Consider the following 16,330-nt stretch of genomic DNA (forward strand, 5'->3'; position numbering starts at 1 on the left):
CACGAAAGCTTATGCCCAAATAAATCTGTTAGTCTTTAAGGTGCCACCAGACTCTTTGTTGTTTTTGTAGACACCTTGAAGCATTTAACTTGCTTGTTTTCCCCACACCCTGCTATTAAACCAAACCAGCATTTTCATACAGTAAACATCCTGATAACCAAGTCAACACATAATATTCCTAAATTATCAGAGACAACTCTAAATCCATCACATAGGATAAATAATGTTCTGAGTTGCTGAGATTCTATTGGAAAGGCACAGCACACTGTAATGTGAGACTTCTTTCATACAAGGTACAGGAGAATCTGGCTCCCAATGGAGCTATATTTTATTTTGGGTTTGGAACTGCAGCATCTGTTGCTTCAGAGTTTCGTATCTCAGTATGTTGTGTCCCAATAGCATTATCTTTTTTTCCTCTTGGTAGGTTACAGTTTTGATCTATGACATCACTTCTCCTACAAAGCTGGCTTTGAAAGATGGTAGAAGAAAACCTAGAGAAAAGGACTAAAAAGTACTTTAAAGAAAATATCCCCTAAGCAGTCCATCTACATAATTTTGCACTGATGCTAGTGTTGAACAATCACAGTATTCTTGTTGGACAAATGCATTTTGAATGCTAAAATTTTGAATGTGGGAAAAAGAAAAATATGCAAACTTGGCAACCAATAAACCACAGAATATGGTTACTTTTGCCTGTCATCAGCATGGTAATTTAAACTATGACAAAATATTTGTGCTTAGTTAAACATTATGCTTAGTCATTATTGGTTATAACCTCTCATTTTTTTCTTTTTTTCATAGGATCTGTGTTTATGCTGAAAGTTCAAGTAAATGACATCATCAGTCATCAGTACCTACCCCAAGCAATTGTAGAAGTGTTTGTTAACTACACAAAGACGAATTCCACACTCACTGGAAACAATGGAGTAGTATTAATAAAAGTTCCCTACAAGTTAGGTCTAAGTTTAACTATTGCATCTTACAAAGAGGGCTACATGTTAACACCATTGCCTTGGAAGACTGGGAGAATGCCAAGTAAGTAAACCCTTTAAAATCCTATTATTACACTGTGTGCAATTGAAGCTTATTTCTTCCTTGGGTAATCCATCTAATTGTAATGAACTGTACATGACTGAATGAAGTCAAAGTAGGTCATGATTGAATGCCAGTTATTAAAGGTAAATAACCCTTTAGACTTGACAAAATTATAACATGGATTTTTAAAACTGAAATAATATTTTTAACTGTTGTTGAAAATATCTGTCCACTCTGAGAGATTATACTGCAGTGGGGGCATGATTTGAAGAAAGTGAATGCATGTGCATATGCATATATGTATGTATGTCATATAATATATATACACACTGGTGTGTATTTCTCATGTTCACAGCAGAGTGAGTGAAAGGCCAGCTAGGAATATCGAAAGTGTTAGGATTATGGGGTACCAAGAGGCTGAAATGTGATGGTGGCTCAGAGCTACTTCTCTGAATTTTTCCATCTGTCAATTTAGTTATGTTTTCAGCAGTGTTTCATCATGAATGGCCTGCTTTTAACTATCACATTTTGTTTTTAATAATTCTATTAGGGTGTGTTTTAAAGTGTCTAGTTTTTTTTTTTTTTTTTTTTTTTTTTAAGAGGATGGGCTGTCCAGGAACTCAAGCTATCTGTTAATCCACAGAACATGTGCACCATGAACACTGGTAGTCCACACTGCCTAGCCAGTATGATTCATCCCTGGACTAGCGGGACCGCTTAGTCCTTCGGTCTTCCCATTCCTTTTTTCTTTTCCCCATTTGTTTACCTGCCTTCGGAACCGTATGTTTGATCACAACTTTCTTTGAAACTTCTATACATGTAATCAGATATTCTTAATGTCTGTCTTTCCACAGTATACTCATCTGTAACACTTTCACTGTTCCCACAAAGCCAAGCTAATATATGGTTGTTTGAAGATACAGTTTTAATTACTGGAAAACTGTCTGGTAAGTACAGCACTACACGTGATAGGATGTAAACGCTTTTTGTATGTAAAACTATGTGCCTTAACTAATGAATACAACTGTTTTTTGCCAACAAATTCTGTGGGGAGGAGTCAGTGACCTCCCAAATGTTGTTGTTTTCTGTGCACTTAAGGGCTTATTCATGAATGTTTTTCCACCTTGTGCATAAATAGCCAACTCTTAGTTAGCAAAGCAATGGCTTCTGGCACCAGTTTCCACTAAAAATAAATAGATATATTACTTATGGCCAAATTCCAAGCTGGTGTAAATTGACACAGCTCCACTGAATTGGGGCTGTTATTTACATCAGCTGAAGAGCTGGCCCTCAGATTCTGTATTTATTGTAGCAAGCAAAGCTCCTTCCAAATCTTCCAGTCTTCCATGGATGTGAGTGTTGTTTACAGCCATGTAGGCATTAGGTTATTATCACTATATTTATTATGTATTTCTGACCTCATCTCAAATCATAAGAGAGTCTGAATAGAAAGCTGCTGATTTTGCACTCTGTACATGTAGGGGTAGGAGGTGGAGGGGAAGAGATTAATGGATTGAAGACACATCCTTTGGAGAATCAGCGCTATTAAAAACACCAGAAATCTCAGAGGAGCTCATTGCACTGGCGTGCATGGGCATTATTCCACTGCATTGAAAGGCTCTGGTAGTCTTCGATATGGTTTCCCAAGATAGTTATTTGAAATGTATCTGCCTCAGGAAAGATTGAAGCTGGAGAACATTTGCTGTAGGGGAGAGTGTTTAGAGAAGCCAAGGATTAGGGATGGGAGTAAGAAGAAATTATTCTGTTTTCAGATGTTGTTGTATATATGCTAGCGGCAAGTACTGGCCTAAATCTAGACATTTGCAAACACTGGAGAGTAGGGGTTTGAAACAGTGTTTTGTACAAAGGATTTCTGGACAGTTTGGCTATAGAAAGTGTTAATTCAGATTGAAACATTGCTAATTTAAAATGTTACTCTTTTTTTTTTTCAGATGCCAAATCTCAACCAAGTGTTCAGTTTCCCAAAACTTTAATAAAACTTCCTATAAGCCACCATATTACAAACGTGACCGCCTATTTGACAGTGCCACAGCAGTTTTTGAAAGTGGACAATTTTCTTTATACAACAGGAATTCTTCTAAATAAATCAGGTATATTAAATTTGTTAGAATCTGCACTTTTAAAACATAATACAAGTAAGTATGTGCTTATGTAAATATACATTCTGTAGTCATGAGGGCCCTACGCTGCTCCCATTTCACTCAATAGAAAAACTCCTTTTGACTTTCACAAGAGCTGGATTGAACCCATACATGTTATATTGTAGATGAGTAATTCACATCACTTTAGATCTCATTCACATCTACTAGCAAGAACATAATAAACACCTCTTTTCCACAAGCATAAATAGTCATACAGAGGACCATGTGCTGATTTCCCTCTCTAGGAGTTCCACACATGCTATCTAAGCCCTAAGTGCAACCGAAGAAGGGTCTGATCCTGCAATGTGCAGAACACTTTCAGCTCCCATTGATTTTATTGGGAGTTGAAGGTGTTAACAACTTTCCAGAATGTATTCAGAATTCTATGGTGAGAGCCTCAAATAGTGTAAATTGGGTTAGGTCTATTGAAGTCAATGGAGCTTCACTAATTTATACCAGCGGAGGATCTACCTATATTTTTCACTTTAATGCTATTACCTACTTGGCGTTGGCGTTTTGCCCCACCCAACATAAGGAAAACACATAAACTATCATTTGACCTGCAGACAGTTAATCCATGCAGCATTATTGATTTACTTGCAGTTAATCCATGTAAACCTGGTGATACCAAACAGGCACTTTAAATATATGGAGAGCAATTGCAGAATTCAAGTATGTTCTCCACACACATCTGTTTCAATGAGTAAAAATACATTTTGAGACAGTTCTAAGTTGTTTCATGGGTTGGTAGTAGTAGTATTAATACTTAAAAACAACGAGGAGTCCGGTGACACCTTAAAGACAGATTTATTTGAGCATAAGCTTTCGTGGGTAAAAACCCCACTTCTTCAGATGCATGGAGTGAAAATTACAGATGCAGGCATTATATACTGACACATGAAGAGAAGGGAGTTACCTAACAAGAGGAAAACCGGTGTTGACAGGGTTCTACTGTACTATAAATACTTAGTACATCTGTAGTGCTACATCATTTTAATGCACTCTGAAATAAGCCACTGACTGCATTACTAATATTTATTCATGCTTACTTTCTAATCCACATAGTTATGTTGGTATCCAGGAGATCACAATGCTGGACCCTTTATTCCATCCTACTTAAATGTTTTTTCCTTTTCTTCCCAATGCCCACTATACAGCAAGGCTCTTAAAAATTCACGGCAGTTTTATGGTTTCATTAATGTGAATTGGATGATGTCCTTGACGTGGCTTCTAGCCAAATTATCTGAATTTCATATTCCAGTTTGTTTAATCTATACTTAATCAAAATTCTCACAAATACCAGTATCCTGTTTGTGTGTGGACATTTGAAGATTTTTAAAAAATTGTTTATAATACAACTTTTGAACTTGAAGCATCAGAGATAAGTAGTGTTCTTCCCTTAAATTCTGTCTGATGTCTTTTTAAATTATTCATAGAGCCTATTCCTTCAGGACTGTATTTTATAGCAGGTAGAGGCTGATATCTGATACATTGACAGATGTCTCGCAACTAGTTTCTAACAGTGTGCAAAGCTCTAATATCATTCTGCTACTTAATAATTCTGTTTGTCTTTCTTGAGCAACCTGTCACACTGTGGATTCTGAAGTATTTGTATCACATAGTATCTGTGTTATTGAAAATTAGTGCAAGAAGAACAAAGGGAGACAAACTTACAGCCCACACAATAAAGCAGTGTAACCACAGTGGTTCCTTTGAATATTTTGACAAGCCATAAGTACTATATCTCATGATTAACTCTACAGAAACTTCTAAATTAGCAAATAAATCCTTTCAGTAAATTTTATTAACAGAGCTGCTTGAATACTGGAAAAGACATGTAAATATATCATGAATACTGGAACTTCAGTTTGGTTAATCTGTATCAGAACCCCCCTTAATATGTGTGGATTCACAAATCATTTGACTTGGTTGGTCTGCAATATTCAGCGTAGAATAGCTAGTCTGATATCTGAGATTTAAAGTACCTGGTACCAGGTATAGCCCCCCAAAAGCCAAATTTGCTTAATATTGTATTCTGTGAGTACTGTCGAATCAGCTCTGTTTAAAAGATATATTTCTCTTTTACAGCTTTAAATAGGAATTGCTGTTTACCAATTATTAAAAAGTATTAATTGAAGAGGTGAAATGCTTGAGACTTGAGTTTTCTCAAGTTATATTGACACCTAGTGGTACAGACCATACATTCTCATGATGGCTTGCCTTCAATTACAAATGAAAACCCATTTTAAAAAAATAGTAAATATGTTCTAGTGTGTGTATTGTTTACGGACAAATTATTCCTTATGTTGATTAGGTTTTAAAAGCATTGAATTGACCCCTCTTGCTGCAATATGTGTAAACCTCCTTTCAGCTGGGAAAGAATTGAAAGTGACTGGTCCAATTCATATTACGCTGCCTCTTCTACCGACAAGTAGGGTAAAATCAGGAGATGCTATACCTGCGTGGACATTTGATATGAAAACTGGTATGTCTGCTATATACTTTGGAATCCCACTTTAATGCTGAATATCATACACTACAATATGTAGTATTAGTGTGATGTAGAGTAGTTTGAGTGCATGTATCGAATAATATATAGCACTAAAACCTGTTGGTTTTATTTTGCCTTTTTAAAGTAGGGACATAGATACTTAAGCAGGATTTTCCTGGTTGTAAATGTTTTAACCTGCGTTTTTGTTTTTTCAAAAGGGCATCCCTGCTTTGATGAAGTCAGCCATGAACCATATGTATGTAAATGAGTTATATCAAAGAGTAGTTTTAAGGATCGATCACATATTGATCTTTATTTTCACAATTCCATAAGTATTTGGGACAAGATACATTTTTAAAACTGATGTAAATTTAAGCATGATGATAGTGTCTTGGCTGATGGTTTCACAGACATTCAAAATTAAGAATTATTTGAATATATTGTGCTCCAGAGTCATACCCTTAACGTTCACTTGAAATGAAATGTTAACACTGGGACTGACATAGCTTTAGTCTGTTTTACTTTTATGATTATTGCAAGCAGTTGAGAAAGTAAAATAGTTATATAGGAGAAATACTAGAATTAAATTAGAACTTTTATTTTGCTGTAATCTGACATACAAATATCTCCATGTCAAATATTTACAGTAACAACTAAATTGAAATAGACCAGTGATCGTGTTGACCCGCTCAGATGCACCAAAGGCAGGCAGAAACCTCCATAATGCAGCTCATCTTGCAATACTATACTGACAGGGGGTCCTGACTTTCACTGGCAATTAGCTTATGCCTGAAATATAAGCCTATGTAATTGTATCCCAGCTACTATAGATATTATTCTAATTCATATAGAGCTAATCCTTTTTTTGACTCTTACTGAAGTATTTGCATGAATAATATTTAAAGTACTCTTGTGTTCAATATGTAGTTAAACTGATTATTCAGACTTGTTATAAGATAACTGAAAATTACATCACTGTGTTTAAAAGGTACTAAAAGGCAATTAAATTATAAATAAATACCCCTACATTTTTCTTAGTGCATGCTGTTTCCTATGGAGTAGAAAGTAAAAAATTAAAGAATGCTAACTCTCTAATTTTAGAGGTGATTACAAATCTTTATATTACTTTGCATAGATATTTTTAATTCTAACTCCAGGTAGGACTTTTACAAAGATTAATTCTCATGAGAATCTAGGTTGTACTTCTCATAAAATTACCTCTCAAACTGGGGTGGCCAACCTGAGCCTGAGATGGAGCCAGAATTTACCAATGTACATTGCCAAAGAGCCACAGTAATATGTCAGCAGACAGACAGACACACACACACACACACACTAGTGAGTTTAGACTCCTGGCAGGCCAGGCAGCAATTCACAGTCTACAGCCCAGACCCTTTTGGGCCAAGGCACAGTAACAAGCAGTCTTTAGTCTGCGCCTCCTAGCAGTTCACAGCCTCCTGGCTGGTGCAAGCCCCAAATGCGACACAGGCATTCCACCTAGAGTGAGTAGGCCACCACCTCAGGGGTGAGGTTAGTGGCAGAGGGACCCAGGCCCCCCTACTCTACCAGCTCCCAGTCCAGGGCCCTAACAATGGCAGGTGGTCCCACCATTGGGTCAGCAGGGAAATCACTGAAACACGCTGACTCATCTCCCAGCAACACAACTGGACTAATGTCTGGTTTCCCTGGGCTACTTCCTACTACAGTCTGTTGGCAGGGCTCCGTTGCCAGAGAGTCCTCAGTCTCCTCTGGGTAAACAGCGGCTGGCAGTCCCCATAGCTCCTCTCCACAGTCAGTGTCCTCCAGCTCGGTCCCTGGTCTGGAGTTCTGCTGCGAGGCAGAGACATCTGCCTCCTTCCCTGGTTCCAGCCCAACTGAGCTGGAGGGCTGCCCTCTTATACTTCCTGTCCCATCCCTCTGATTCTGTCATGGGGGGCAGGGCTGGGCTGGCTCCTCCCACCAGGGGGCAGTTCCTCCCTGTCAGGCTCAGAGGAAGTCCACTCTGCCTCACTACATTCTTGTACAGTTTTTTCCACTTGAGAATTTCACAGATGTTTACACGACAAAAGTATCCACCGTTACTAAGTACACTTCTTTGCTATCTCTTCACAGTATGCAAGTGCAGTACCCTACCTTGCAGAAGCTTGACAAGCCCCAAAACCTGTCGTTTGCACTGCAAGTCAGATGGTGTGGGATCTGTGGCCAAACAATAAGTCTTCCTTGAGCTAATTTAGCTGTTTCAGCCTTAGACAATTTAAACAGAAAAAAAAATGTTCTATACAGGTATTGTTGATCCTGTTGCAGTCTTAATGGATTACCATGGCTTGTCCGTTGTATGCTAATAACTAATGCTGGACGTTCTATTCATTGTGCTTAAATTACCCATCTTTAATAAACTTAAGCCTTGCACTAAATTAGCAGAAGATAGGAATTAAAATTATTTAGGTGTAAGTCTGTGTGTGAACTCTTTTTTTATTATTATTAATAATAATTATTTTGGAATAAATTTGCTAAAGTCATTTAACAAACCACTAAATTGACTTTAGTCACTCTTATTCTAAAATAACTGTCCACTCATAGAAATTGCACTAAAATATCTAATCAGGTGTAGGAAAAGATTTAGTTAAGTTGTACGTGTTTGTGTGTCGACCAGGGTTTAGTGTATAAGATGAAAGTCCCAGAAGAGCTTGATTTTAAACGGTTCCTTTTTGATTTTCCATACTTTTCAGATGACTTGCTTTATGTTATGCCTTTTTCAGTGGTAGAACCACATATAAAAACCATGTCCCGTGATATGTTTAATGGCTGCCTTCTTTTTCAGGTGCTTGGGTAAGTCGTGGGCTGGGAATGGTCAAGAATGCAAATGACCATTTAGTATGGACGTATGTTGCTCCACACTTGGGATACTGGATAGCAGCTCCAGTGCCTGAAACCAGAGGTATTGCATATTATTGGAACACAAAAATCATTGCATTATCCAAATAATATCTTAATAGCTGTTTGTCAGTATAATTTTCATGTTGAAAAATAGAGGGAAAATTGGGATGCAGGTGGCTTCAATCTGATGATAATCATGGTTAATAAGATAGAATTCTTAGGGTGCCTCTGCTTCTGTATACAACATATACATGCATACTTGTGTCCTTTAACCGCTAGTGATACAGCTGCCTTGGGGATTGCAGGGAACAGAACCCAGCAGAGCCGTCCTTAGGATTTATGGGGCCCTACGCAGTATTATTAAACTGGTGCCACTATGCCCGACGGCAGCCCAGGCTTGCCTCATGGCAGCGGCAGCAAAGGATACCGAGGCGCCCAGCCCGCTTCACAGCGGCGGAGAGTCACAGTTCCCTGCAGAGACCACTGTACCCTCTCCCTCACGCAGAATACGCAGCACTGGCGTATTCGACTCTGTGAATATGGCTCCTGTCTAAGGACACTGCAGTGCGCTCTGGGTGTGTGGGAGCCAACCCGCTCTTACCTGCTATCATGGGCAGTGGGTGAAGCTGCCAGCCCACCTCTTCTGCCTGTGGCCCCACCCCCCTCTGCCCAGGCCCTGTCCTCTCACCACTGTCTCTCTCCTCTCTTCCCTCCCGCTCCCTGCTCACCCCCTTCCAGCCAAATCCCTGAGCCCAAATGAAGCAAATGACATTTGAAAAAAAATCTTCTGCAATTTCTTTCTAAAGAAAATGGGGCATTTTTTCCACTGCATGCCAGATGGTGAAGAATTAAAAGCACTAAATTTGAGAATAAAAAATGTCAGTCACAGGTTTTTGATATGCCCTGAAGTTTGTCAGAGATTTATTTGCAAAAACTTTGTAGTGAGGGCGAGTCAGCTGTCTTGCTGAATACAACATTAAATATTATGGAACACATGATGCAGTTCTTTTCTGTTTTACATTTTCTTAATTAGTATTTCTAAGCTGATTTTATATTTTAAATGTACTCTTAATCATTCCAGATTACTACATATTTAACTCACGGAAACAAAGACATTATTTTAAATTAGTCACAGAGGTTTAGTGTGTTCATAACAATGTTCATTGCTTTTAGAAAAAGGGAACACTTTTTACTTTGTGATATCCATAACAACAGACATGTTTATGAAATTTCACCAACTTTTAAAAATATGTTTCCAAAGGATTTTATATCTTACTAAAAAAACAGGAGTACTTGGGCACCTTAGAGACTAACAAATGTATTCGAGCATAAGCTTTTGTGGGCTACAACCCACATCATCGGATGCATAGAATGGAACATATAGTGAGGAGATATATGTATACAGAGAACATGAAAAGGTGGGAGTTGCCCAACCAACTCTAAGAGGCTAATTAATTAAGATGAACTGTTGTCAGCAGGAGAAAAAAAACTTTTGTAGTGATAATCAAGATAGCCCATTTAAGACAGTTTGACAAGAAGCAGTGATGATACTTAACATGGGGGAAATAGATTCAATGTGTGTAATGGCTCAGCCATTCCCAGTCTCTATTTAAGCCTAAATTGATAGTATCTAGTTGGCATATCAATTCAAGTTCAGTAGTTTCTCGTTGGAGTCTGTCCTCGCTTACAGACAGCCCCCCAACTTGAAGCAAATACTCACCAGCAATCACACACCACAGAACAAAAACACTAACCCAGGAACCTATCCTTGCAACAAAGCCCGATGCCTACTCTGTCCACATATCTATTCAAGTGACATCATCATAGGACCTAATCACATCAGCCACACCATCAGGGGCTTGTTCACCTGCACATCTACCAATGTGATGTATGCCATCATGTGCCAGCAATGCCCCTCTGCCATGTACATTGGCCAGACCAGACAGTCTCTAAGCAAAAGAATAAATGGAGACAAATCTGACATTAGGAATCATAACATTCAAAAACCAGTAGGAGAACACTTCAACCTCTCTGGCCATTCAGTAACAGATTTAAAGGTGGCAATTTTGCAAGAGAAAAGCTTCAAAAACAGACTCCAATGAGAAACTGCTGAACTTGAATTGATATGCAAACTAGATACTATCACTTTAGGCTTAAACAGAGATTGGGAATGGCTTAGCCATTACACACATTGAATCTATTTTCCCCATGTTAAGTATCCTCACAGCTTCTTGTCAAACTGTGTTAAATGGGCTATCCTGTTCTTTTTGCGGATACAGACTAACAAGGCTGCTACTCTGAAATATATCTTACTAGGTACTGATTTTGCTGGAGGGCTCTCTTAAAATTAGTTCATCAGATAGTCAGAAGTAAAGTAAAGAAAGGGGTGTGTCCCTTTAAGTGCTCTCTTCAAGGAGCGGGGGGGGGGGGGGGGGGGTGGGGGGGGGGGGTGGAAGAGGTGAAGGGAGAAAGGGATGGACAGAAAGGACAGGAAGACTTTGGAAGCAAGTTTTTTTTCTATAGTAATTAAAATGTGTATTTTAGATAAAGATGGTCTTTTGAAGGATTTATTTAAAAAACTTTAAGTCTGAAGATCCAAGCATTTAAGGCTAAAGATGATTGTGCATCTAAAAATCTGTGCAAGGATTTTTTTAAAGATGTGATTTTATAATCTTCACCAACTCACGAATGAAATATTTTTGAAGCTAATTTTAAACTAAGGTCCTGTAGACAGTATATACCGGGGGAGGGGGGGTTGGGTTGGGAAATGCCTGTTAAATGGTATCATTACCACTTGAATGGCTCTGTAACAGTTTCAATGTTGTGCTAATCGGTCTGGCAGGCTGGAGGCTTTTTCACTTTTAAGTTACTAGATCCCCTCTGGAGGAAGATTCATTCACCAGCAGCCAGCTGTGGCGGGAGCCTGCAGGAAGGGTCAGACAGTGATAGGAAGAGACAGGAGGGTGGACACTAAAACCCCCAGTGGTGCCCCAAATTTTCAGGTGCCCTACACAACCGCATATGCTGCATATGCCTAAGGACGGCCCTGCAACCCAGCATCACTTCGAAAGAGGAAATAAGATTTATGGAATCCTTTCCAATAAGTTGGAAAAACTATTATTCTGGATCAGCTGGTGCCTCAGAACAGACATGGTCTCCCTCATCTTCCCCATTTTCAGATCGCTTGTCAGAAACATTTTTGATGCAATAGATAGCCAAGCCCTGTTAGGTATATATATTACTGCCATCTTCTGGGCGTACTCTAGAAGAGAAGTATCAACATAATAAACTGAAAAGCAGTTGGAGTCCTCTGTCTGTTTTAGCTCCTAGAACCATGTGAGGAGGAGAATGGGATTGGATTGATTGGCCCCAGTGGTTACTGCTTATATAGAAGAATCTGAGCTTGCACATTTAAAGTTGTACTTATCCCTGAGTGGGGAATCAGATGGACAATTTTTGAATGAGAAAATGTGATTTCAGAATTTTAGAATTAAAGTGACATGATGTGACAGCAGCTCTGTTCAGGGACTAGGATTTTGAAATGAATTTGGACATATAGCATGAACACCATTTGGCTGGAACTGAGCAAATGCAAAGGCAATATGTCAGTGTTTGTGACATCAGCCCCTGAAGTGAGATTTGATATTGGTGATGGTTCCCACATTTCCATAGTGGCTAAAATGACCAATAGCAGGATAGTGCCAGGGAGCACAACAGCGGCTAGAAAACTACAGTGCAATTTATCAAATGCAGTTTTGCACCAGAAACAAAATTCTTAGTTCTTGACATCTAATTTGTTTCATTTTGTGTTTGAAAAATCTAGACTCTATTATTAGTGCAGTTTCCAAGGACATAACAGCCTATCACACAGTGTTCCTTACAGCCATACTTGGAGGTACTGTAGTCATTATCATTGGATTCTTCACTGTTCTTCTCTGTTACTGCAGGTAAGGAAAAAGAAAAGCTTTAATATGCTCAATATGAATGGAGTTTAAGGTTAACAAATGGGGCTCTTTTGAGACAAAAATAATTGTTTTCTTAGTAATATCTAGGAAGTGCATGTGTTTAAAGTCTTTTTCAAGCTTACTAATTTAAATATGTACACTATATTAATATGCAGTGTAATCACAAATGATTTCAGTGGTTTTTGAACAGGTTCAAGTTTGTACCTACTGGCTTTCAAATTGTACATCATACCTTTTAGTCTGTGAAGTCTTAAGTGCAATCTGTGCTCATCACTAGTATTTTAATCATATGTCCTACAATTATCTCTCCCCCCCACCCCCCGCCTTTTTTCCCATAGGGATAAATGTGGCCAATCACATAAGAGGGGAAAAAATACAACTAAACTGGAGGTCTTAAAAAAGGACCAGACAACATCAACAACTCACATAAATCATATCAGTGCTGTGAAGGGGTCAGTAAAGCTAGAGGATAAATCACAATTATACATGCCCAAGCTTTCCTCCTTTAGCCCTCACAGAAAGACTTCTATGGAAACAGAGGACAAAAAAGCCTGGGACACTTTTAAAATCTACACAGAAAATGTTTCATATCAATCCAATCAGAGTGGTCACTCGAATTCAGCCCAGTCCTTGGAGCCTAATGCTGGAGTTAGACAATTACAGCACATTAACAGCAGTGTTTCCCAATCTCCCAGGGACATTCAAGACCAAAACAGATATCTTGCAGTGAACGAAGAGATGTATGGGCTTTCCCATATCCCAGAACAACTTATGCATATTTATAGTCAGCCTATTGCCATCCTTCAAACCTCTGACCTGTTCCACTCTCCGGAGCAATTACATGCTGCTAAGTCAGCTACTTTGCCAAGAAAAGGGCAGTTAGTCTATAGCCCAATGATGGAGCCCATGAATCGAGACAGCTACACACAGACGCTGCCCAAAATGCCAATGCACTCTCCTCTCCAGCCCCCCACCTGCAGAGATGAGAAAGTCACATTAGATGGTCAACAGGGTTTATCCTCACAAACTTCAAACTGGGGTCGGTATACCAATAATTTGCTGGAGTCTGTCTCTGTTCCTGGGACACTGAACGAAGCAGTTATGACACCATTTTCCTCTGAACTTCAAGGTATTTCAGAGCAAACGTTATTGGAGCTTTCTAAAGGAAAACCATCCCCACACCCCAGAGCATGGTTCGTGTCACTAGATGGAAAGCCAGTCGCTCAAGTGAGGCACTCTTTTATAGATCTGAAAAAGGGCAGGAAAACAGAAAGTAATGACACCAGCCTGGACTCTGGCGTGGACATGAATGAGCATCATCCCAGTCGAAAACTGGAGAGAGAGAAAACTTTCATTAAAAGCATGCATCATTCTAAGATCCTTTATTTGGAAGATTTGGATCTGAGTAGCAGCGAAAGTGGGACCACTGTTTGTAGCCCTGATGATCAGTCTGTGAGACACCTATTGGACGGAGGAAGTGTGCCAGTCGTAGAACAGCACACTGAAGAACCACCACGAAAAAAAACCACAACAAAAGGTCATGAGTCCAGTACTCTTCCAGCTAAAAAAAGAGGTAGACCGCCTATGGCTAAGAAAGATAGTCAAACCAATATCTGGAAAAAGAGAGAGGAGAGACCACTGATTCCTATAAATTGAAACACAGTGTGTTCAGTGTTCTTGCTTTTTCTAGCAGTTTGTGCACTCTTTCCTCTTTACTTCTTGTTGTAAATTTGCAATGTTGGATTTATAAGGAGCAGTCAAAATGGTTTTCTAGTATCAGGTAAAGTTACATTTCTCAATGTGCAGACCAAGGATTATGATTTCAACGGAGCATTGGATATAAAATGTGAATTTATCACTGAGAAATGCTATTATGGTTTGTTTAAATTTTTCATTCTTGGGGTACACCTCTGGGGGTGCACAGCTAGAAATGTAGGCACTTAAAAAAAGAAAGTATTTTATTTTTTGTAGGCATAGTTCTGGGTAGCAATGTTAAAATGTTTCCAAAATGATGTCCCTCACTAGAGTGACCAGCAGGATATTGTGTAGCATTTACACATAACTTTTACTGGTGCCCTGACCATAGTAATTCCTACTTCATAGAAAGTTTCACTACATTAGTCTCAGTATGTTCTTGGAAATAATCAGGGACTTGGTATCTACTCCAGACACTTGTTAAAAGTCTGCAAAAACCTTCCTTTTCATGTGTTACTCAATGCATATTGAGTCAAATTTGGCTCTCTGTCATAGGCTATTAAGTTATTCCTGATTCACATGGGTGTATTTAGGATAAAACTTGATGTCTAATGAAAATACCTTTGTCAACATGGGCAAATGGTGCCTTTTGCAGAAAAGGTACTTTTAGAAGGAATGACCTGTACTGTTACATTTGTACACTTTTAAAAGTTTTTAAAAACAAATAGTAAATTTGATCACATTGGCTAATGTGCCACTTTTTTTTGCTACTTTTGGTGGTAGGCCATGCAGCACAGAGGTGTTAAACAGGCTAAAAAAAAAAACCTGATTGCTTATTGTTTAGACTTTTGAGTGTATGGAAGCTGAGCTCCAAACTTGGTCCACAGTCCAACAGAGACACTTGATTATGAGTTATTACTAAGTTAAACAGCTACCAAAAGTTGTGAATGCATGAAATGTAACAAACATATGTATAGAGGAAGGAAATGTCCATCAAAATTTATTTTTTGTTTTAAATGGTCATTTTGTCAAAGTGATAGATTTAGCTTTGGCTAACAGAAAAGTAGACTCACACACTTTTTAATGTGCTTCACATGAAATAGAATATTTCCTGTGACCTTTAAGATGTTTCTCTGAAGAAATAAGTCACAGCATTTTGGCTTTAGCAATTTGATTATAAAGGATGGCTTTAAAAATTGTTATAGTAGAAAATTCCTTTTAAAAAAAAGCTTTTTAATGTCTGTATAAAAACAACAAGGAGTCTGGTGTTTTAAAGACTAACAGATTTATTTGGGCCTAAGCTTTCGTGGGTAAAAACCTCACTTCTTCAGAACCATAGAGTGAAAGTTACAGGCATTATATACTGACACATGGAGAGCAGGGAGTTACTTCGCAAGTGGAGAACCAGTGATGACAGGGCCAATTCAATCAGGGTGGATGTAGTCCACTCCCAATAATGGATGAGGAGGTGTCAATTCCAGGAGAGGAAAAGCTGCTTTTGTAATGAGCCAGCCACTCCCAGTCCCTATTCAATTCCAGATTAATGGTGTTAAATTTGCAAATGAATTTTAGTTCTGCTGTTTCTCTTTGAAGTCTGTTTCTGAAGTTTTTTTGTTCAAATGATAGTGACTTTTAAATCTGTAATAGAATGACCAAGGAGATTGAAGTGTTCACTTACTGGCTTATGTATGTTACCATTCCTGATGTCCGATTTGTGTCCATTTATTCTTTTGCGGAGGGACTGTCCGGTTTGGCCAATGTACATGGCAGAGGGGCATTGCTGGCACATGATGGCATATATAACATTAAGCAACAGAGGGTCCTGTGGCACCTTTGAGACTAACAGAAGTACTGGGAGCATAAGCTTTCGTGGGTAAGAACCTCACTTCTTCAGATCTGAAGAAGTGAGGTTCTTACCCACGAAAGCTTATGCTCCCAGTACTTCTGTTAGTCTCAAAGGTGCCACAGGACCCTCTGTTGCTTAATGTTATATATGCCATCATGTGCCAGCAATGCCCCTCTGCCATGTACATTGGCCAAACCGGACAGTCCCTCCGCAAAAGAATAAATGGACACAAATCGGACATCAGGAATGGTAACATACA

The 16,330-nt window shown here is 38.8% G+C and overlaps 1 protein-coding gene across 1 annotated transcript in view; it reads left to right on the top strand.

Annotated features, from left to right (window-relative positions):
* Positions 1-15,049, top strand: part of FAM171B (family with sequence similarity 171 member B) — a 60,610-nt gene extending 45,561 nt beyond the window's left edge. Inside the window, exons 2-8 of the mRNA XM_034786118.1 lie at positions 802-1,035; positions 1,890-1,982; positions 2,988-3,146; positions 5,512-5,682; positions 8,510-8,626; positions 12,389-12,512; positions 12,869-15,049. Coding sequence (XP_034642009.1) covers positions 802-1,035; positions 1,890-1,982; positions 2,988-3,146; positions 5,512-5,682; positions 8,510-8,626; positions 12,389-12,512; positions 12,869-14,186 — 2,216 coding nt within the window. The 3' untranslated portion in view covers positions 14,187-15,049. The remainder of the gene's footprint in view (positions 1-801; positions 1,036-1,889; positions 1,983-2,987; positions 3,147-5,511; positions 5,683-8,509; positions 8,627-12,388; positions 12,513-12,868) is intronic.
* The last annotated feature ends 1,281 nt before the right edge of the window (positions 15,050-16,330 follow it).

This window comes from Trachemys scripta, chromosome 11 (genome assembly GCF_013100865.1).
Source record: "Trachemys scripta elegans isolate TJP31775 chromosome 11, CAS_Tse_1.0, whole genome shotgun sequence".
Taxonomy (NCBI): domain Eukaryota; kingdom Metazoa; phylum Chordata; order Testudines; family Emydidae; genus Trachemys; species Trachemys scripta.